Source organism: Peromyscus maniculatus, chromosome 11 (genome assembly GCF_049852395.1).
Source record: "Peromyscus maniculatus bairdii isolate BWxNUB_F1_BW_parent chromosome 11, HU_Pman_BW_mat_3.1, whole genome shotgun sequence".
Taxonomy (NCBI): Eukaryota; Metazoa; Chordata; class Mammalia; order Rodentia; family Cricetidae; genus Peromyscus; species Peromyscus maniculatus.
Window position 1 is genome coordinate 65,890,168 of NC_134862.1, and position 22,204 is coordinate 65,912,371.

A 22,204-nucleotide genomic window follows, 5' to 3' on the forward strand; every position below is an offset into this window, starting at 1 on the left:
GTGTGCATTCTAGGCTGGCCTCAGATTCATAAGGATCCGACTGCCTCTGCCTTCCAAGTGCTGGGATTAAAGGTTCAGCTATAAAAGCAGTTTTAAGAAACTTGACAATAGTCTGTTACATTTTCTTGAAGGTTTAAAATGTTCTGAAACAGCGACACCAGAATAAATGTTTAGATGTTCCCGAGGCTGTACAGAGTTGAATGTTAGGTGCTGCTTCCCGGGAAAGTCTAGCTCCTTACAGCGCGACGCTACTTCTAAAGCGGAGTACTGTTTTTTTCAACTCAAAAGCTCTGTGGCCGGCAGACTACAATGTTTATTTTATAATTGCTTGCTGAACTACGATAGTCTGTTTCCAGATGGTGCCCTTCCTTCAACCTGCACACAATCTCTCCTTGTTCAGAGCTATTCAACCTCCCGCAGCTCCAGCCCCCCCTCCCCACTTAGGGCTACAGAGGAAATCCTAAGGAGGAGATTTCCACCCCCTCCCCAGGCTCCATCCGTCTTCTAATGACGTAATACGTGGGCTGAACTTGAGTCTACCGAGGAGGAGAGGGAATCACTCTTGGAGTACTGTGCTGCGGACAGTTTGTCAGCTGCGGCTGGTTACAGCCCTTCTCCATGAAGCAGACAGCACAGCCACAATGCATTCGCTGCTGGAGTAGAGAAAGTCCGCAGACAGCCCCAAATTCCATAGGTGGCCTGTCAAACTCAGTCGACAGTGCTATAAAAACAAGTTCCTTACTGCTTGGACTCAACGGTCAGAAACAAAAATGCAGTTGCCCCTGAAGTCAGAGACGAACAGACTTCTACACTGATCTTTTAGAGAGCAGGGAAGGACGAAGTTTCTGGATTGATTTTTCAACAGACACAAAAGGTACTTTAATGTTTCTCTTATATTTACTCAAAATTCTGTCAAATGCGTAATTTTCCTTTGTACTAGAAATTAAGAGACCTACCAAAGAGTTTTAGCAGATGCTACTGATTGAATCTGAAGGTTTTGTTTTGTGTCTTTCTGTAAAAACTAGTCATGAAGTTCTTCAGGATGATTAATGTATTACTTGAAGTTCAAGCTAGAGTGACTCGACTATCCACACATGCTGGGTTTCTGAAAATAACGCTCTAGTGACACTGGAGAGGTGACAGTCACTCACTCGATGCCTAAGCTCTTACGGCACAGCAGTCAACAACAAAGGATGTAAACCACAGAGAACCATTGTGCGCGTGCCGAGTTTCTCCTCTGGGCGATGGGGTGCGTGTGCGTGTGCATGTGCGTGCGCATGTGTAAAGATGTATATCAACTATTGGGACTCTCAAAGTGTGGCTACAAAACAAAGCTAAGAACCGGTTAGCTGAATGTTTCCAACAAAACTCAATTACAACAGAACAAAACTTTTAGGAGACTAAGTTAATCTATGGTATTTCTTGTTACAATTAATCATTTTAAAGAGTTTCCTAAATTTACCTACAATGGAAATTTTCATTTTGGATTAAAACTGCTTCTAACTGGAATTAGTTGCAAAAGTAATTATTGATACAAACAAACAATGAAACCTAAGGTCAGGACTGAGAAGTATTAGGGTCACAAGGATTAACAATAAGAATTCAGAAGATTTAACTACTGAAAAGCAATGGAAAGGTCAATAGTCTGTTTTAACTAGACCTAAGACGTAGGTGTCCTTCAATATTCTATTGGGAGCTCTGTTAATCCTGAGAATTATGAAATTACTGCTTACCAAAAGCAAGCTTTAACACCAAAGACAGCCAAGTTTGTTACGATGAGAGATTCCTGGACCTTTAATCTTTAGCGGTAAGAATTTTTAACAAATAATGATAATGTTCAGCTCTACTTTTTCCAACTTTACTTCAACATTAAAACTCTCAATTCTGAGAGTTCTGTTAAATACATATTTTACAGGAGCGTCTGATAAAATTTCCAAGTCATACACAATTTTGAAACACTATCATCTCTGTTACTGCTTGCCAAGATAAAAGCAGGACTTCATTCAACATCAGGTCTTCCAATGCCTTAGGTAGGCATTTAGGTAGGGTGTGTGTGTGTGTGTGTGTGTGTGTGTGTGTGTGTGTGTGTGTGTGTGTGTGTGTGTGTGTGTGTCTGCGCGCACAAATCACAGGTAATGATTTGTCTGTTTGGGGTCCATTTCTAGGGCTTTCTCAGGTTAGTTCCTCAAACACATCTGACAACCGGGAAAGTCTTCACCTCCCTGGTTAGTACTTCTTACAGCTAACCTCAGATCTCAGGCACAGCTAAAGGAAGTGATCCAGGCATTTATTTCTTATTACAGCTGGCAATACAGCAACCACGAAGAGAAATACAACTAAGAAAATGAATACAACTGCACAGATTTTTTTTTCTTTCTTTCTAAAAACCACTACAGGCAAAGGCGCAGATTTACGCTTCAGTGTGCTCTAACTAATTTATAACATTCTTTTGGGACCTAGGAAAAACTTAACATAAATAGAAAGGTTTTACGAGGTAATGCAGATTTATGGATCTTTCACTTTTAAAACTGAACATATGGGGGAAACATTATATAAGAGAATATTTTTAGAAAATGTAATAGTAAACAAGTTTTAAAAATCAGTTCTTTGCTCATGACGTATCTAGTCTACTCCTTAAGAATGGGCCTAACTCTGCTTTAAGGGACAATGAGATCATCACTGCTGTAAAAAGGAAGCATAAAACAAACACCATAACCATAATGAGCTTTTAATTGCCACTTTTTTTTTAATCATCTTAAGACTGATTTTCTGAATCATAGTGATGCAAGGCAGATAATTGACCAAAACACCAAAAATCCTCATGTTTAAATTTAAAATTTCCTTGTCTCAGTAGCTTATTTCATTCTAGAAAGTATTTAAATATTTTTGAGTCAAGAGTTTCTTTTCTATTATTAAAATGATAAAAGGAGATTTAGGAAAAGGGGTATATCTCTGATGAGAGGCTAATGGCTTCTATTTATTTTTATTGTTCCCTGTTTGTTTGTTTGCTTTTTTAAATAAAGTTACATTTCGATTCCAAGAATTTCCTGTAAATCTAACTCCAAATCTGCCATCAGTTTTCGTATAGGTAACTCTTGGAGCGTAAAGGATGCTCTGTGAGAAAACGATGACTCTGAATTGTATTTCCCAGCGTCAGAAGTCACAGTGCGAAGCAGGACACAGTTGTGTGCTGTGCTTCTGCACCAGTCTGCACAGAGGACTTTGATGTAAATGTCAGGATTTCACCAAAGAACTTCTCCCCACATTCTTCTCTTCTTTGCTTATTTTCATTATCTATCCTCTTTGAACACAGCACTAAACCAAAAATACCCAAACTGAGGAGACTTGCTTTCTGAGAGCAGGTGGCAGCAGTCTTCACAGCAGCTCCAAGTCCATGTTTCACTAAGAAACCTGTGTGTGTGTGTGTGTGTGTGTGTGTGTGTGTGTGTGTGTGTGTGTGTGTGTAGTGAGTGTGTGTGTGTGTGTGTAGTGAGTGTGTGTGGTGTGTGTGTGTGTGTGGTGTGTGTGTGTGTGTGTGTGTGTGTGTGTGTGTGCGTTCTAGTGAATCACAAACACCAACTGGCAGAGTGCACACAGGCAGAGGAATGTCAGTGACAAAGTGTGGGTGTAAAAACAATGACAGCGATGGCACAGGATGACCCGCACGGGCTTTGTACAAAAAGGAACAGGACGGGGAAAGCCACAAGCCACACCCGCCAAGGTGCCTTTTGTTACGACAGACACGACAGTGCAGGTCTAGTGTTTGAATCCCACCCGAGTGTTTTCTTCTCCGGGACTTCTCCGTAAGTGAGACACTGCTTTTAGTTTCCTGACAGAGAGCAGTTTGGAGAGCAGAGCCATATGATGGCGTGGTTAATAAAAGCATCAACTCTAGTGTCTTTTGCCTGGGTGCGAATTCTGGCTCTACCTCGAGACAGGGTTTCTCTGTGTAGCCCTGACTGTCCTGGAACTCTGTAGACCAGGCTGGCCTTGAACTCAGAGATCCACCTGCCTCTGCCTCCTGAGTGCTGAGATTAAAGGCGTGGTCACTACCACCAGCTTGGCTCTACCTTTTAACAGCTGTGTGACCAGTGATAATGGGCACTCTGGGGTGCCAGTTCATGTGAAAAGGAGTATCAGAATCATCTGCCTCACTGGGTTGTGACTACACTGGTTTGGTAAGGGGCTAAAGACAGTGGTCTCTCCCTAAGAGCACCCACCAGGGACCCAGGGTGTCACTGCTGGGCTGTCAGTCCTGTGTGCACCACGTGGGGTCTAACCTCTTCAAGAAGCAAGGGCTCAGGCAGAGGAGCAGGTAAGAAAAGCTCCCAGAGTGCCCACAGCTAGCCGTACCAACAGCAGACAGCATCAAGCTGCTATGCGTCCGGCTTGCTCACGAACCTGATCACATGAATACACTTCCTCACTCCACTGCACTGCTCGGCTGGGATTCACTAAGAGAAAGGGAGAGCTCTGGGCTCTGCAAAGAGTTACGGTGTTGGACTCTAAAGAACAGGTACTTCTCCTCGGCCACAGCCAACAGGACACAGTCCAAGCACACATTCTGACTTAAGTCTTGCCGCCACTGATACTGACTGAGGGCCAGGGAACCCAAGATCTAGACCTGGTTCTAATATTAGTGTCTCTGTCCTCCCACACACCATGAGCACAAAAAGGTTCTTTTGCACAATAGCCAATTTGGTAATGCTGTTGAAAATTAGGATTTTTTTTTTTTTTACCTAAATACAACCCACTAGACTTTCCTAACAGAAGACACCCGGGGATCGCCTGTAGGCGTGGAGCGCATGCGTGCCTGCAGTGCAGGGAACACAGTTGCCCACGAGGACTGTGAGCATCCTGTCATTCTTAAGCCTGTCTCCAGTCTCAAAAGCAGATGCTGCCAAAACACGTCATGGCAAAACTGTTTGACTTGGTAGGTTCAAAAAAAGTCATGGTGTTTAGTGAAGACCAACTTAACTGGTCTTATACGATATCATTCTACTCTGCAACACTGACCAGTAAGACTACCTAGACTGCAGTACTAACCAAGCAATGCCTTAACTACTATCTTAGACACATTATGTACTGTTTTCGGTCTTTGGAGAGTGAGCTTTCTAAAGGAAGGTACTTTTTTGGTCTTAAAAGCTCTCATAGCACCTTGAAGTGTGCCTTTCACAGGATGGGCACTGATCAAATCTATTTAATGAGCTTGGGACAAAAAAATGCAATATAAGGTGGCAGCTGCAAGAGCTGCGGATCTAATCTTTAAACAAGTATCAAAATTCTAACTTAATAATGAACTTAAGAATTCAAGTCAAATCTAATTTACTAGTCCTGACCCCTCAGTGTTCCTGTACATGCTGCGGTGGGCAGAGTGAGAACTGTCCCCCACGGGCTCACGTACTTAGACACTTGGCCCAGTGGGTGGCGCTGTTGGGGGAGGTTTAGGAGGTGTCCTTGTTGGAGATTTCCCTCCTCATGGACTCCTGCCACCACGCCTCCCCGTCATGAGAGATTCTCATCTCTCTGGAGGGGTAAACCAGAATACTTTGGTTCTCCCATACGTAGATTTTGGTCATGGTGTAATATCATAACAACAAAAAAGTAACTAACACAGAAATTTAAAAAAATATTACTGATCTAAGAATGATTAGCTTAAATTCACTGTAGAAAGCAACAGGCTTCACAATATTTTTGTTCAAGTGTATCATGTATTTTGACCATATTCATACACCAATATCTCTCCTTGTCCTTTCCTCAAGTAAGTTCCTATTTTCCTAATTCCATATTTTCAAGTCAGGTGTGAGTATCATGTATGTCTATAAAGAATCTAGGTTCCATATATTTGCTTTTTAGAGTCTGGCCTATTTTCCTTAGTAAGAAGACTCCAATTCCATCTATTTTTCTGCAAACGACTTGATTTTGTTCTTTATGGTTGAACCATTGTGCATATATACCACATTTTCTTCATCCATTCTTCTCTTGATGGATACCTAGGCTGATTCCATCACTCAGCTCTGTGAGCAAACACCTCTGAAGTATGTTGACGTAAGTGTCCTTCGGATAGATTTCCAGGAGTGAAACAGCCCAAGCATAGGGCAGTTCTAGTTCTTGCTTTTCTTTCTGTTACTGTGTTTTTCGAGACAAGGTCTCTCTGTATAGCCTTGGTTGTCCTGGAACTAGCTCTCTAGACCAGGCTGGCTTCGAACTCAGAGACCAGCCTGCCTCTACCTCCAGAGTGCTGGGATTAAAGGCGTGTGTCACCAATACCTGGCTTGGCAGTTCTACTTCCTGTTTGAGGACCCTCTACATTGATTCCCACAGTGGCCTTACTAGTTTATATCCCCACTACTTGTGGATAAAGGGCCTCCACCCTCACCCTTGCCAGCATCTGTTAGGTTTTTAATAATAGCCATTTTAGCAGGGATAAGATGAAATCTCAATGTGATTTTGATCTGCATGTAAATTGACATTAATTCTTTCTACGTTTTCTCCTCACTCAATTGCTTTCCAAAAGACGCTGTGGTACAACTTCATTTCAAAATGAAGGCTTTTGTTTGGACCCTAGGTGTGCTGCTCTTTCTACTGGGCACTGGTCATTGCAAAGGAGGACAGTTCAAAGTGAAAAAAGTAACCCAAAGGAGGTATCCCCGAGCCACAGATGGTAAGGAGGAAGCAAAGAAATGTTCCTATACATTCTTGGTCCCTGAACAAAAAATAACAGGGCCCATCTGTGTCAACACCAAAGGTCAAGATACAGGCACTATTAAAGACATGGTCACCAGGATGGACCTTGAGAACCTCAAGGATGTGCTCTCCAGGCAGAAACGCGAGATTGACGTTCTGCAACTGGTGGTGGATGTAGACGGGAACATTGTGAACGAGGTGAAGCTGCTGAGAAAGGAAAGCCGCAACATGAACTCTCGAGTCACCCAACTCTATATGCAACTACTACACGAGATTATCCGGAAAAGAGATAACTCACTCGAGCTTTCTCAGCTGGAAAACAAAATCCTCAATGTCACCACGGAAATGCTGAAGATGGCGACAAGGTACAGGGAACTAGAGGTGAAGTATGCATCCCTGACTGACCTCGTCAATAACCAGTCTGTGATGATCACGGTGTTGGAAGAACAGTGCTTGAGGATATTCTCCCGACAAGACACCCACGTGTCTCCCCCTCTTGTCCAGGTTGTGCCCCGACACATTCCTAACAGCCCCCAGTACACACCGGGTCTGCTGGGAGGCAATGAGATACAGAGGGATCCAGGCTATCCCAGAGACTTAATGCCACCACCGGACCTGGCAACAGCTCCCACCAAAAGTCCTTTCAAGATTCCAGCAGTAACTTTCATCAATGAAGGTGAGTTAGCTCTTACTGGTCAATGGAAGAAAGGAGTTAGCATGCTATACAATTCAGGCAACAATACTCTTAATAAGCCTTTGTTCTTGTGTGGGGATGTCATTACACACGTCCAATTAAAATTTCAATTTTAAAAGGTAGTAGTAGGATTTGATATACAATCTCTCTCTTCTCCCTGCTCTAAGTTTCTAGGTGCTTATATAAAGTTTGGGTTTTTTCCCTGTGAGACAGCACTCTTCCATCCACACTCTTATGACGGAGGCTGCTGTCAGTGAGAGGGATGACCACTGACAGACACACTATGAAGACTCGCTCTGCACCCTGAGCCTGCAGCCCCAGCTCCACCTCCTCCCCACCCTTCAGAATCCTTTCTGCTTCCTCTTGCCCGCATCCTCTTCAAAAAGAACACTTACAATTTTGCTCTCCTTCTCCAGCCTGCGCAGACTCAAGAGTCTGATCCCTAACACTGCTCTGTGACTAATCAGATCCTGGGCTCCTGTTCTTTCCAACTTCAAAACATCTATACATAACCGAGCTCTGTTACCTCAGGAGAAAGAGCGGTTCTATTTTCCAAGGCTGATGTTTTGTCAACGTTAAAAATTCCTACACTGATACTGAGAGCTCGGCCTCAATGTCTGAATTCCTCTTCTCACTTTCTGAGTCCGGACTCTGGGGGGACCAGTAAACAAGCAGACTCCTTTGTCTCACTTAGTACGTTCACATGTGCATCCATTTTCCCATGAGCCGTCTCCTGAACCTTTTATAAGATGACTTCTTCCTTATGGTGGAGGGAAAACTCAGACGCCCGGAAGGAAAACAGTAGCCATTTACTAACTGAAAAGGCAGGAGATAGGAAGGGCTCCAGAGAAACAGCACAAGGTGGCTGTCTGCAGCAGTGGGGACCTCTGCTTCAGCCTTAAGAGTCACACTGTCACATTAGAGTCTTCTAACTTCCCTGGTCTTCCACTGACATCTTCTTTGTTCACAATGTGAACGAGCTGTCTTCAAGACACTGTATTTTAGAGGTCCCCCACATCTCAAGATATCAAAGATCACCTGGGCTTTTGGTTTAAGAGACGCTGGCCGCCTGCATTAGGACAGTCTATTACTTCCTATGCCAAGGCTTCCTCTACTGAAATATGGGTGATCAAGGTTTACATCAAGGCTTTAAAGACTAATGCTATGCCTTCCAAGACTCAGACAGACATTACTAAACGGCTCTTTCTCCGAGTCCTGGGCTATTTCTTGAATCTGTCTTCTACTCCACACTACAATGTAATTACTGAGATTTGTTTGTCTCCCTGCTGGACCAAGTTTGGCATGTCATCTTGTAGAACTGTATTTGAGGAATGAATAAGTAAGCCCCCAAATAATTATTTTGTCAAACTTCCACGGGCCTCAAGTTATTGTTTATTTCCACAAATACCTCTACTGTCTGTGTTGCATACATTTCTTGAATTATATTACCTTTACAAGAACCCACAGCACATCTAAGAGAAATGCGTTTGTTGCTCAAATTGCTAAATAGTCTTTTAATAAAAACCCCAGAGAGACAAAGGAACAAGCCACTGCCATGTCTTACCTCTAGGATGCCTCAGCCTGAAAAGGCTTTCAGTTCCCATGTATTCACGCCTTATATACCTTTCTCCACCCAGCTGTATTACTTCCTTTTTAGTGCTGGGATTAAAGGCGTATGGCTTCCCAAATACTGGGATTAAAGGTGTGTGCCACCACTGCCTGGCTCTGTTTCTCTCGTAGACTGAGTCAATCTCATGTAGTCCAGGGTGGCTTTGAACTCACAGAGATCCAAACAGATCTTTGCCTCCTGTCTGCTTGGATTAAAGGTATACACCACCACTGCTTGGTCTTATGTTTATTCTAGTGGCTGTTCTGTTCTCTGATCTTCAGACAAATTTTATTAGGGTACACAATATATCACCACATGCATTCTAAAATATAAGCTCCTTTCTGGCAGATGGATACTATGTCTCAATTGCTGGTGCTAAAACATTGGATGATTTGATAACACAGAGCCTCTTAAAGTGGTTAATCTAAGGGTCTTCATGAAAACAAGTGTTAAGAGCAGCAACCATCAGGGTATCATTAAATTAGGTAAATGATGATCATTAATTAGTAACCCATGCCCCTTAATTTTCAAAAACATGTACAAAATTATCCACTGGACTTAGAAAAGAAAAAACATTCATCTTTCCTATCCTTTTCAAAACAAGTTTTATGAAGCTTTTAAAGTATATGATTTATCAGTACAGTAGTTCATATGTTATTTGTAGAAAGATAACTGAGGTGTATTTTATCAAGCTATGGGAGGTACAATTATAGAAGTTTGGAAACAACTGCTGTCGAGTTTTCTAAGTAGATCCTGAAATTTAAGTCAATGGCATCATCAATTTTAGAAGAAATGAAGATGTGTATATTTATTTATTTATATAACAAGCCAAGAAAATGCTTTACAAAATGAAAGCATCATTTTGTAGGCTTTTCATACACAGAACTTCAGTACAAGAAAACTCATGGAATTAAATCCATGCCAGGGATCTGACATGCTCAATCCCTAATGTGTGGTTCATGTTCACAAAAACAATGGTGTACCTAGCAGTCCTAAGAAATCAGTCTTTAATGTAAAAATTAAAGCACAGAGATAACCTTTTCACTATTAGTTTCAGTAAACATTACTTCTGTTTTACTATATAAACAAAGTTATGAATACACTCAGCTATATTATAACAAGTGCCACTTCCCTCATTCCCGATCTTGGGTAAGTGACTTGGCCTGTTTTATATGCCTTGAGTAACACTAGTGCTGAATGGACTAGATGCCTGTCATGTGCCTTACAGTTCTAATAGCCTCATTCTTAACAAATATACATTATTACAAGCAACAGTTACTAAGGCTACTATTTTATCTCTTTATATAATATGATAAAATTATTTTTACAACTCTAGAGAAAAGTGTTTAATACTGTTTGGACAGTTATACAAAATTATTAACAACAGACGGCTATTATGCTCACACATGTTCTGGCTCCAAGAGAATCATTACTATACTATACATGTAGGGAGTTATGCTGGAGTCTCTACATGCACAGTGCAAGAGACACAAAAGCCTGTACTACTTAAAGGGCATTCATTCAGCTACAAAATGACAAAGACTGTGACTCCACTTACATGAGGAACTCAAAGAGTCAAACTCACCACACAAAATCTTTTCTGCTTTGAGAAAAATTAAAATGTGTATCATAGGAGATGAATGAAGCCTATTTCAAGATTACTGCATGCAAGAAAAGGGTTAATACAAGTTTGATTTTAGAGGAATGGCTATACCCTTTGAAATTATTTGAAGATATATAGCCTTCCTGTCCATACCCTTTGAAGGTATACAGTCTTCCTGTCTATACCCTTTGAAGGTATAAGTTTTCTTGTCCCTACCCTTTGAAGGTATACAGTTTTCTTGTCTACACCCTTTGAAGGTATACAGTTTTCCTGTCTATACCCTTTGAAGGTATACAGTTTTCCTGTCCCTACCCTTTGAAGGTATACAGTTTTCTTGTCTATACCCTTTGAAGGTATACAGTTTTCCTGTCTATACCCTTTGAAGGTATACAGTTTTCCTGTCTATACCCTTTGAAGGTATACAGTTTTCTTGTCTATACCCTTTGAAGGTATACAGTTTTCCTGTCTATACCCTTTGAAGGTATACAGTTTTCCTGTCCATACCCTTTGAAGGTATATAGTCTTCCTGTCTATAACCTTTGAAGCCCTAAATTTCTGAATCAGGGTAAATTTGTTTGATAATATGCAAAGCATTAAGTTAATTTGGATTTTCAAAAAATAAAACTGATAATTTTCTACTAGTAGTTTTAAGAATTTTTATTAGTGTTAAATATGATCCAGAAAAAGAAGTTAATTTCTTTAAAAACTATCATCTAATTCTAGAACAACAATTTTAAAAGGCATGTAAAGCAACAAGGAGAAAATGTTTCTGTCAAGATCAACAGTACACAATGGGCTAACAGTGTATTTATAAAAAGCAAGCACTGAATTCTGACATTTACTGTCTTTACTAAGGAGGAGCAAAAGCACTGCTTATCTTATCCTTGTCTTCCACAAAGTAATCAGCGCTCCCATTTCCTGAGGTTTCTATCAATTAAGCCAAACAGATACTTAAACTGTAAACACAAGGTTCACTGTCAAAAACAGGTTGGATTAGTAAAGTTGAAGGGAAATTTAAATTTGCATGTATTGGAAGTTTTATCAAATGGAAACTGGATTCAGACAACCTAGAATTCTTCAATTTGTTTAAACATTTAAGCACCTTTTAAGCAGCAGAAAAAAAAAAATCTATCCATCTTTAAGTTGCCTAGAAATCTGAAATGTTTGAGTGCTGGCAGTAAGGTTTCCATGGCCAAGTTGAGTCCCAAGTCTGACACAGTGCAGAACCCTCCTGTCCCGGCAGAAGTCAGAGGCTACTCAGCCTGGCATTTGTCACCATCCCACACTGTGACATTTCTAAATATTTTACAACAACTTACATTAATCAAAAGGGCCACTTTTAAGTATATGTTTGTAACAGAATGTGAACGGTCACACTGCACTCAAGCGAGCATGCTGTAAACACTGAGAGGCGAAGTTGGAGAAGCAGCAGGAACCGGAAGGGAACCTGGAACCTGCTTAGACAGGAACAGTATCTAAGTGCACTGCCCACAAAGCACCCCGTGTCAGTAAAAGAAATACTACCAGGCCTTAAATAAGAATTTAAAATATAATAAAATACACTCCTAGACACCCTAACTTCCCTAAAAGGCACAATTCAGGAACAATATGTGACTAACTCTAGAAGTTCCACCATGACTGGACTTTTCAAGTAAAACGATCAAGCACATGACTGAGCCAAGTCTCTGGCCCACCTGACAGGCTGTAAACAGCATCCTGTCATCTATATTTCAGACACACAAACCTCTAAGAGCTGTGTAAGAGTAAACACACTTTGGCATGTTGTCTGCATGTGGCTTAGTGAGGCCACCAAAGTCCCAATGAGCCCAACTTTCATTTCTTCGGCTTGGCGGAGACACAGGAAGACAACACACTCCTGCTCAACGTCAGCTGTCACTTCACATCCTTACAACACGTTCTGCCTGAAACGTCATCACACGCTCACCACACTGCAGGGAACTAACCTTTCCTTACCACTTCATCCCAAGCTCACCACACTGCAGGGAACTAACCTTTCCTTACCATTGTCTCTCACCTCCCACTTAACCACAAGGTTGTTTAGTTATCTCTGGACCTAGAAATAGTCTAGCCTGTACTAGATTCAGAAAAGACCATTCTTTTAAATTAAAAACTTTTTTTCATTTGTGTGCATGTGGCCAAAGGTTGACACTGGGCGTCCTCTTTGACTGATGTACACCTTTCTGAGATAAGGTCTTCCATTACATTTGTAGTTCACTGATTTGGTTAGACTGGCTGGCCAATGAGCTAAAGGATCTTCCTGTCTCTGACCTCCAAGCCAGCGCTGGGATTACAGACATGCCCAGCTTTTATGGGAACACTGGGGATTTGGATCCCCGAAAACTCAGGTTTTCGGACAGGAAGAAGTTACAGACTAAAGCTTCCCTCCATCCTCCAGAAAAGACACTTCTTAAAACAAATATAAAATCGATGAAATTCTGAAAATGACTACCATCAGAAATGATGTGGTACAAATATAGGAGAGTCCCCAAATGGGCTCAAACCATGGATACCCAGCCAAAGATAAACCCCTGTCTATGAATAAACAAATACATTACCATGTGTCATGCAGTCTAATCAAAGCATGGGGCTGGGAGTCCTCACTTTTCCTTACACTTCTCTCCCTGATTGGAAATTAAAGTTTTCATTCTATCTGAAATGTAATTCTTCTTCTCCGGCCTGACTACAACATACGCTCCTGTATCATGCAATTGTTCCTCTTTTCAACTTTTGTTTTTATCTTGGTGCATTGGTGTTTTGCTTGTATGTATGTGTGAGGCTGCCAGATCTCCTGGAACTGGAGTTACAGACAGTTTTGAGCTGCCATGTGGGTGCTGGGAATTAAACCTGGGTCCTATGGAAGAGCAGTCAGTGCTCTTAACCACTAAGCAATCTCACTAGCCCGAGAAATTGTTATGTGATTTAGGAAGAGAAAAAGTAACATCAGTATTCGTGGATTTTCCACAAGCGTAGCAGTGCTTTGCACCACATGTAATTCAGCAGAATGCAGAGTATGTGTATGGCTAAAATCAGGTGTTATTTTTAGTTTATGAATTTTTATAACTTGAGGGTTTTCAGTAATGTCTTATCTCTCTGTGGTAGAAATGACATTCAATATGTCTTCATGAGCATGTATGAATTAATAAATAAAGTACTGAAGTAATTTAGGACGTTACTTCTGCATGTGAGGATCAGAACGAAGAGAAAAAGGGACTACTGACAGGTACTCTGACGATAGTTCAGTTAAGCACTGAGCTAACAATGGCTTTGAGGAGAGGGCAGCACACTGCGTACATTCCAACTCCAGCCCTGCAGGCTGAGGCAGGAGGATCTGGAAATCAAGGCCTGTCTCAAAAAAGGGAAGAAGGAGGGAAATGTCTGGATACTTTGACTGAGACCCCCAAATCCACTCATGACTTGAAAAGAGATGACTGAGCCAGTTATGACCACAAGGGCTGGACCTCCAGCACCTGGGAGATTGAGACAGGATGACTGTGGTTTAAGAGAAGCTTGCACCACACCACCACTCCCAGGCCCACCTGGGTTACATGGTGAAATCCCACGTCAAGATAAAAAACAAACGACTTCGGCAAACTAGGGAGGCAAAGAACAAAAATTAAAAAAAAAAATAAAAAATTAAAGCAATTGTCTCTGAGGCCTTCATTAACAGATGCAAAGATGAGAAAATCCCAGAAAAGAAAAAAGAAGCCAATGAAACTTTGAGAGTAAAAAAAAAAAAGAAGAAGAAAAGCAATACCTAATGTTATTTTAAAACATATTTACTTTTACGTTTAAACATTGTGAACGTTTTTTTCCAGGTTATCTTATTTTTACTAGTAATCTGTGGTATAGATACTGACAAAAAAAATTGTAAGTTATATATGAACTACAAAAATATGGAGTAAAGAATCTGGCGCTCTCATTTTTTGCCTATAGCTTTCCATTTCCTTTTATTTAAAGTGAACAGACTGGTTCATTTACTAACAAACTTGACTGACGAACAGTTACAACAGAAGAAGTGAAGTTCATACAACACATGCGTCTCCACCCTCACGGGCAACCCAGAAGGAAGAGCTCACACTCCCCAGGAGCCCCTCCAATGACAGAAAAGCTGCAGTATTTACATAATAAAATGAACTTATCTTAGTAAGATCCAATGGGGCAACACTATGTTCTTAGCACAATGTATGTAACACATTTCTCAAAATTCCAGTAATCCTATTATAATTATAGAACAGAAATTCTTTTAAGAACTTTGACTATTTTCAGATATTTAAAAATTATGCCAGAATTTAAAAGTATTTAGTAAAAAAAAAAAAAAAAACACCGACAAATGGATTTAAAACTTTCTCTTATTCAACTGTATCTTCATTTTAGCATAAGTGTTTTCTTCTGAGTCATAATTTGTGCATGCTTAAAATGAAAGGCCCGAAACACTGGTGTAGGATGGAACTCAAGGATGTTCAGCAGAACTAGAGGGTGTTTTCTCCAGATCCCACAATGTACAAATCAGATTCCAAATGACTTAACATCATGGTTTTGTCATTTTTAAAAGCTGAAATCTTACTGGCTAAAGATACAATGTCTAGGAGGCAAGAGCCCACGTGAGCAACCTTGACAACCTGAGATCAGTTCCCAGGACCTACATGATGGAAGGAGAGACCTTGCTCCTGCAGGCTGTCCTCTGACATGTGTGCACAGAATAAATTTAAAAATACCGAACGGCTGGTGCTATGAAAGAAAAAGACAAACATTTCCCAGCAACTCAAACATTTACCAGGGAGCACATGAGCAAGGGCTTACCACCACCTCACATGACCTTAACTAACTACTATCTGCACAACACTGAAAGCCATCACAGGGCCACTGGGCAGCTTTGGTAAGAAAATCATTTTTAGCCGTAATTCAGTATCTTAGGAAGACCCTTAAGACAGCGTCTTCACTGAAGCCACACTGGTCCAGAACTCAGTGTGTTCACCTTACACTTGTGGCCAGCATCTGGCCTTAGCCTCCTGAGTACTGGGATTAAAGGTACTGGACTCAACACCTGGCCTGACGGGTATTTTTTTATATGAAGGAAAGTGAAGATTACGTATTTTGGGAAGATTCCATTTTCTTTATTTTAGGGCTTTTTAGCATTTAATGAATGAGTGAATGAACATGACTAAGTTTCCAAAACGGAAACACAATACTTAATCCTGACAAAGCTTACTAGACTGGAGTGCTCTACACATACAAACTCTGTGTGTTCCACTGAAATAAAAGGTCAGACACTGTATAAGTCTGGCACTAGGAAAATATGTTTGGTAATACCAGTAGATCAATCCTCAGCATTTTTTAAGTATGAAAAAAAGGGTAAGGTTAGTAAGGATGATGTCATTTAGCACAGTATTAATTATAGCAAAATCAGAAAAAACTTTAATGTCCATATGAGAGAGGAAGAAAACCGAAGTACCAGTGGCTACTCTAGTGTCAGAATGAAGATCACGGCTTCAAGGAAACATCTGTCCAATACAAAAGACAACACGATGCTCTGTGTGTTTTACGAGTGCAAATTTATAAAGTACAAAGCAGAGAAGAATGGGAGATGAAACAAGTGAATGCTCTGACTAGTGGGACTGATTTCACCCCTTTAGTTTGAATACATATTTTAAATTTAGTTTCTTTAACTTTTGTAGAGCATTATGTACACAGCAGATAAAGTATGGTCATTTGTAAAGATAGACATGAAGGTAAGAATCTTAATTTAAACACTATTTTAATACTTATCTTTTACATTTCTCAAACATGACTATTTAAATTACAGGGCCATTCAAAGACTGTCAGCAAGCAAAAGAAGCTGGGCACTCAGCCAGTGGGATCTACATGATCAGACCAGAGAACAGCAATGGACCGATGCAGTTATGGTGTGAGAACAGTGTGGATCCTGGGGGCTGGACTGTCATTCAGAAAAGGACAGATGGCTCTGTCAACTTCTTCAGAAACTGGGAAAATTATAAGGTAAACGAGTGAGTTCACATCAAGGGAAGGTGGACCCAAGCAGGTCTTGCAATAGTGACCATGCTAGGCAATAAACAAGGCATGCAGTTGAAAACATAACTATCCATATGATTTTCTTTATCTAGCAAAAGGTTTATGCTCACCTCTAGTTGTACAGCTAAAATTAAAATGTGAAAATAAAATGTAAGATATCCTTTTAAATGCTCCTTTGAGTATGGATAACTTATACACACATGCACATTTTACAAAGATAACTTAATTCTACTTTAATAATTTTAAATCTATTTATTTATTTGTATGAGTGTGTTTAGCTTGCATTTATTATGTACACAATGTACAGACAGTGCCCATGGAGGTCAGAAGAGGAACTGGATCCCTTGGAACTGGAGTTCCAGGTGTCTGAGCTGCCGTGTGAGTGCTGGGAATCCAAACCACTAAGCATCTCTCCAGCACTTCAATTCCACATCTGAATGCAACTACTTGTTTGTTTATAATATTGTAGTATTTAAGCAATAACAAAGTATACAACTTTTAAAAAAATGACCCCCTTCTTGGACTATTTTTAATAACCATGCTTTAAGTTTGTATCATGACATGGGTCATAGGGAACACAATAAGATTCCTAGATTGAACCAAATCATGTGATATCAATTTGTGGAAGTAACAACTGGTATGTTGATAATTCTGATGTTCATAATGGTAATTTGTGAGTGAGATATACACATGTCTGTCATCAGTTAAGGGTACTAGACAGGGAAGAAAAGGTTTTCTAGAGCGCTGACTCCTTGTTTAAAACTGTGAAGTAACCACATGCTTACTCATTATTAGGAAAATTTGACTGCCAGTTAAGGATGAAACATTAATATATCCGGTCATAAATGATGGAAATTTCTAAACAAGTAACTGCTTCAAATGGACACACACATGCACACACACAACACCTTCCTTGCAGTTTTTTTTTTAAGACAAACTTTCAGTGTTAAGATGAAGTTTACTAAATCTATTCTGCTGCAAATCTCCAATGTCATGTCAAATGTTTATTAAAATACAGTAGCCCAATTCTTTCAGATAGTAATTTATAATTTTCAAAGGGTGAACTTTAAAGATTACTACAATACTTATTTTTTTACTTACAATAAAATAAACAATTATTTGTCTTAACACACCATCATTTTGATTGAACAATGGTCGTGATTTTATGTACTCTCTCTATACACATACTTTGAGAACTGACAACTTTGGATGAGGGTGTGATCAAGACTGAGGGAGTTCAGTCAATGTTTTTAGTAGCTATCAACACATTCTGTGGTTTTCTGCTTTTACTCTTTGTAGCATTTGAAGCTACGTAAATTAGTATTGACAGTAAGATAAAGAAGCAAAACAAAAAGACTTCCCTAAAACCACAGAAGTCAAATTACCCTGAATGAACAAAAGCCTCATTCTACTCAGGGTCTAAACTTAACTTGTAGCCGTAGTAACATTTACTATCTCTGTACTTATCTATATGCGTTCTGTTTCCGTGTTTTTTAACAGAAAGGGTTTGGAAACATTGATGGAGAGTATTGGCTTGGACTGGACAATATCTATAAGCTCAGTAATCAAGACAATTATAAGCTGCTGATTGAATTAGAAGACTGGAGTGATAAGAAGGTCTATGCAGAGTATAGTAGTTTTCGTCTGGAACCCGAAAGTGAATCTTACAGACTGCGCTTGGGAACTTACCAGGGGAATGCAGGGGATTCTATGATGTGGCATAATGGTAAACAATTCACCACACTGGACAGAGATAAAGATATGTATACAGGTAAAACAAACAAACAAGCATGGCTGTACAATTACCACCTTCTATGTATGCATTAAGAGTCAAGTTACTAAAGTGTATTATATGCTTCCAAATCTCAGAAAGGTTATTTTGGACACAGTCAAAGGGAATATTTAGGATTTCTAAGGCAACCCCAATGTTCTTCGGGAAGAACATGATCTGAGAGAACCAAGCTGCATCTGCTTGGAAACGAAACTCTGCCTAACATTCATATACTAGCTGAACCCTTATCATATGTCAGAAAATGTAGATCTGGAGATTTAGCAAGGAACTAAATTTCTGCCCTTTGGAGGTTGCCTCCAAGAGGAGCCAAAATAATTTATTAGGTGCTGCTAGATATTCTTAGAAAACTGAAACCAAGTAATGCTTCTTGGTTTCGTGTTCTTTGCTGTGATAAAACAGTGACAAAAACAGCCAAGGCGTAGGGAAAGGCTGAAGGGGTTCATTTCAGCTCACAGTTCCAAGGCACAGTTCACTGTAACAAGGAAGTCATGTGGCAAGAGCGTGAGGGAGTCAGTGACATCACACCCATAATCAGGAAACTGAGCAATCAAAGTATGCACGCTAGTGCTCAACTTGCTTTCTTCACTCTTAAGACAGTTCAGATCTCTGCCTAGGGAATGATAACCACCCACAGCAGGCAGATCTTCCTACCCCAATTACCTTAATTAAGACAATCCATGTCTTAATTAAGCATGTCCACAGGCCAAACTAACCTACACAATCCCCAATGAGACTCCCTTCCCAGGTGATGTAGATTATGTCAAGTTGGCAGTAGGGAACAGAGTATGGCGGTCATCAAACCCTTGGATGAGTGTTGTTTAAAAATGAGATTCAGATGATGACATCTCATAAGAACCTTTCCTGAACAGCTTATTAAACAGTTATTACCTCATCCAGTAGCACACTGGGCACTATTTTAACTTATTCCCTACTAGCAGAAGAAGAGAGACAGGAAGGAAAATCCACCTTTCTGCTCATAACTCATTTAATTACGAGTTAGGCTATTTTTAGATTTCAATTTTCTCTCAAGCTCTACCATCTTCCTTAGTCAATCTGTTTCTCTCTCCTTTCTCTTCGTATACTTCTTACACACAAACACTGCATTTTATTTACTCTACTAGGCAGAAAATGGAATGTGCATAAATGTAAAGTAGGCAAAAACTGAAATGAATAAGGTAGTTCCAGTGATGTGAGTGACCAAGATGAACATGACTGGAGTCAGTCAGGGGTGCGTCACTCAAATCGCTCTAAAGGAAGGAAGCACACGTTCTCGACAGCTTGCAAAGTGTCATATGCAGAAAAACTTTACTTCAGTGTCTGTATTTCTTCTGCAGGAAACTGTGCGCACTTTCATAAAGGAGGCTGGTGGTACAACGCCTGTGCACACTCGAACCTCAATGGAGTATGGTACAGAGGAGGCCATTATAGAAGCAAGCACCAAGATGGAATTTTCTGGGCTGAGTACAGAGGCGGGTCATACTCCTTGCGGGCCGTTCAGATGATGATCAAGCGTATTGACTGAAGACAGATAGTCTCCAAATAAATTACACAGAACTTCACTTTTCAGTTCCCCAAATGTAAACATTACATGCTACTTGGCACAATTTGTTTTTACAAGTCCAGTTTGTAAAATAAATTGTACTGTGACTATAAGAATGTATCTGTGAATATAGCTCCATTTTCCTTTAATATGCTACAGAAGATTATTTGTATGCAAATCTGTTATTTTAAAAATTATATTGACCGAATACAGGTAAATGTAAATATCTGCCATGATGTAAAACAAAGCTTTATTTTGAATCAAATCCAAATACATGATCAAGATACTTAATGATTTATTTAAAAAAATGTAACACTGCTCTAATGTTCAATGAAAAAATAATTTTAAGACTTCAGCCATGCAGTTCATTTTATTTATGAAAATATAGACAGGAAATTAGAGAAAGATCTCTAGTTTTGCCACTGAAAATATGTTTTTCCATTGAATAAAAATTTAAAATAAAATTTTAAATTGAATTATGTTTTTCACTTGTAATTATTTTCTACCAGTAATTTAGGACACAAAATACAATATGAATCACTTTAAAATGCATAACTAACACCCTCATTACTTAAATGGGAAATGCATAAAAACAGATTAATTTCTTGACATTCATGATATGCTACTACCAAAATCACCTGATACACATGTCATAACGACAAAAGCTGTGGGATACTGATACCACCAAACAGAACAGACAGTATACCACTTTTAATATACATCTGAATTATGATTCTAAATGTATCAATTACCACCCTGTCCCATTTATTAAACTTTACCTTAATAGAAAACACCTACCTACATGCTAGGGGTATAGCTCAGTGGTACAATGTGTGCCTGGTATTTATGAAGGCCTGAGCTTGATGCATGACAGCGGCAATAAATAAACAAACAAATAGGGTCTGCCTTTTACTTGTGAAAGAGACTGGATAGCTTTCTAAGTACCACTGTATACTTTGGTTAAAGACATTTTACTAACAGTGAGGCTACAACACAGCCTTAGAGCAAAATCCATAGGGTCTTGGCAGGTCCGCACTGAAAATTCCACTTTACAGCACCTGCCACTAGACCACAGTCCTCCTTCGTCCAATTCATCCTTCTCAATCAACACCTTTATCACTGGCCTTCTAGCAACTTCCTCCCAATAACACATTCACTTCTTACAGCTGATTAACCCTTGACTCACTCATGAAGCTAATATTTTAAAGATGTGAGATTTACGCTTAATTAAAAAGGAAATGCGACAAGAACTAAAACTGAGCAAGGCAAGCTGTCCACAGACAGAGGCGGTTTACCATGGACGGCCACTCAGACAACGCAAGCCAGAGCATCGCTTCTCCCGTATCACAGAGCAGTTTAAAACTTCCGGTCAAAGTACAGCTCAGTGCAGGCATCGGCTTTGCCATGCACCAGCACTTCACTTTACCAAACCTGACACCAGAGACAAATCCTACAGAATCTTCACAGAGTTAGAAGTGACTAAGGAGAAAGGAACATACAAACTAGCAAACGGAATGAACTCCCAAACCCTTAACGAATGAATGCATTCTACTGTCACACAGCTGGTGCAGATCTGCTCCCAGAAAGGTGGCCGGAATACTGTCTATACTGTCAGCGACACCGTGCAGACTGGGTGTGTGGGTGTGTGGGTATGTGGGTGGGTGAATGATGTCTTCAACTGGAAAATATCCGTATTTTCAAGCATGAATTTACAGTGAGTCAGGCAGTAATTTTAAAAGTAATAAAGAGGTTAGGCATAAACAGCAATAGTACAGAGAATCTTGAGGAAGAATAGGTTAGGTTACTAGTGGGAGGTCTAGGAATCATCAACGTAGGCATGGTGGCACACACCTGTAATCTTAGCATTTGGGCGGTGGGGGCAGAAGGATCAAGAATTCAAGGCTGGCCCAGGCCACCTATTGAGGTAGGCGATGTCTCAAAAAGTTAAAACAAACACACCCAAAACTAAGGCTGCCTTTCCTGCAGTAAGAATGGACTCTATAAACCTGCCTTCAAGTTAGCTTTAGACGGCAAAAGGAGTGCAGGTATTATGTGCAGGTATTATTAATAAGTAGGCTGTAGAGGCACACATCTGCAATTCTAGCATTTAGGAGGCTGAGGCAAGATAATCCTACCTTCAAGGCCAGATCCTGCCTTATAACTCCCTCTTAACTCAGAAAAGAGTTATTTGGCCTACATACAGATTGGGTTTGGACCATAAAACAAAT

At 40.1% G+C, this 22,204-nt stretch overlaps 2 protein-coding genes across 22 annotated transcripts in view; one reads left to right on the forward strand and one right to left on the reverse strand.

Annotated features, from left to right (window-relative positions):
* Positions 1 to 22,204, reverse strand: part of Ralgps2 (Ral GEF with PH domain and SH3 binding motif 2) — a 140,633-nt gene that overhangs the window by 37,556 nt on the left and 80,873 nt on the right. The window lies entirely within an intron of this gene.
* Angptl1 (angiopoietin like 1) lies at positions 513 to 20,452 on the forward strand. Of its 2 annotated transcripts, none has more exons than XM_006973803.4 (5): positions 513 to 874; positions 6,518 to 7,363; positions 16,418 to 16,611; positions 18,145 to 18,415; positions 19,771 to 20,452. In XM_006973803.4, the coding sequence occupies exons 2-5, from the start codon at positions 6,544 to 6,546 to the stop codon at positions 19,956 to 19,958; spliced, it is 1,473 nt and encodes a 490-aa protein (XP_006973865.1). In that variant the 5' UTR covers positions 513 to 874; positions 6,518 to 6,543; the 3' UTR covers positions 19,959 to 20,452. The 2 variants fall into 2 exon arrangements, with proteins under 2 accessions (XP_006973865.1, XP_076403875.1); XM_076547760.1 differs by having other exon boundaries at positions 575 to 874; positions 6,569 to 7,363.

Coding starts and splice junctions, on each gene's coding strand:
- Angptl1 (XM_006973803.4), top strand. CDS start 6,544: ATGAAGGCTTTTGTTTGGACCCTAGGTGTGCTGCTCTTTCTACTGGGC. Junction 16,612..18,144: donor GAAACTGGGAAAATTATAAG/GTAAACGAGTGA, acceptor GTTTTTTAACAG/AAAGGGTTTGGAAACATTGA. Junction 18,416..19,770: donor AGATAAAGATATGTATACAG/GTAAAACAAACA, acceptor TTTCTTCTGCAG/GAAACTGTGCGCACTTTCAT.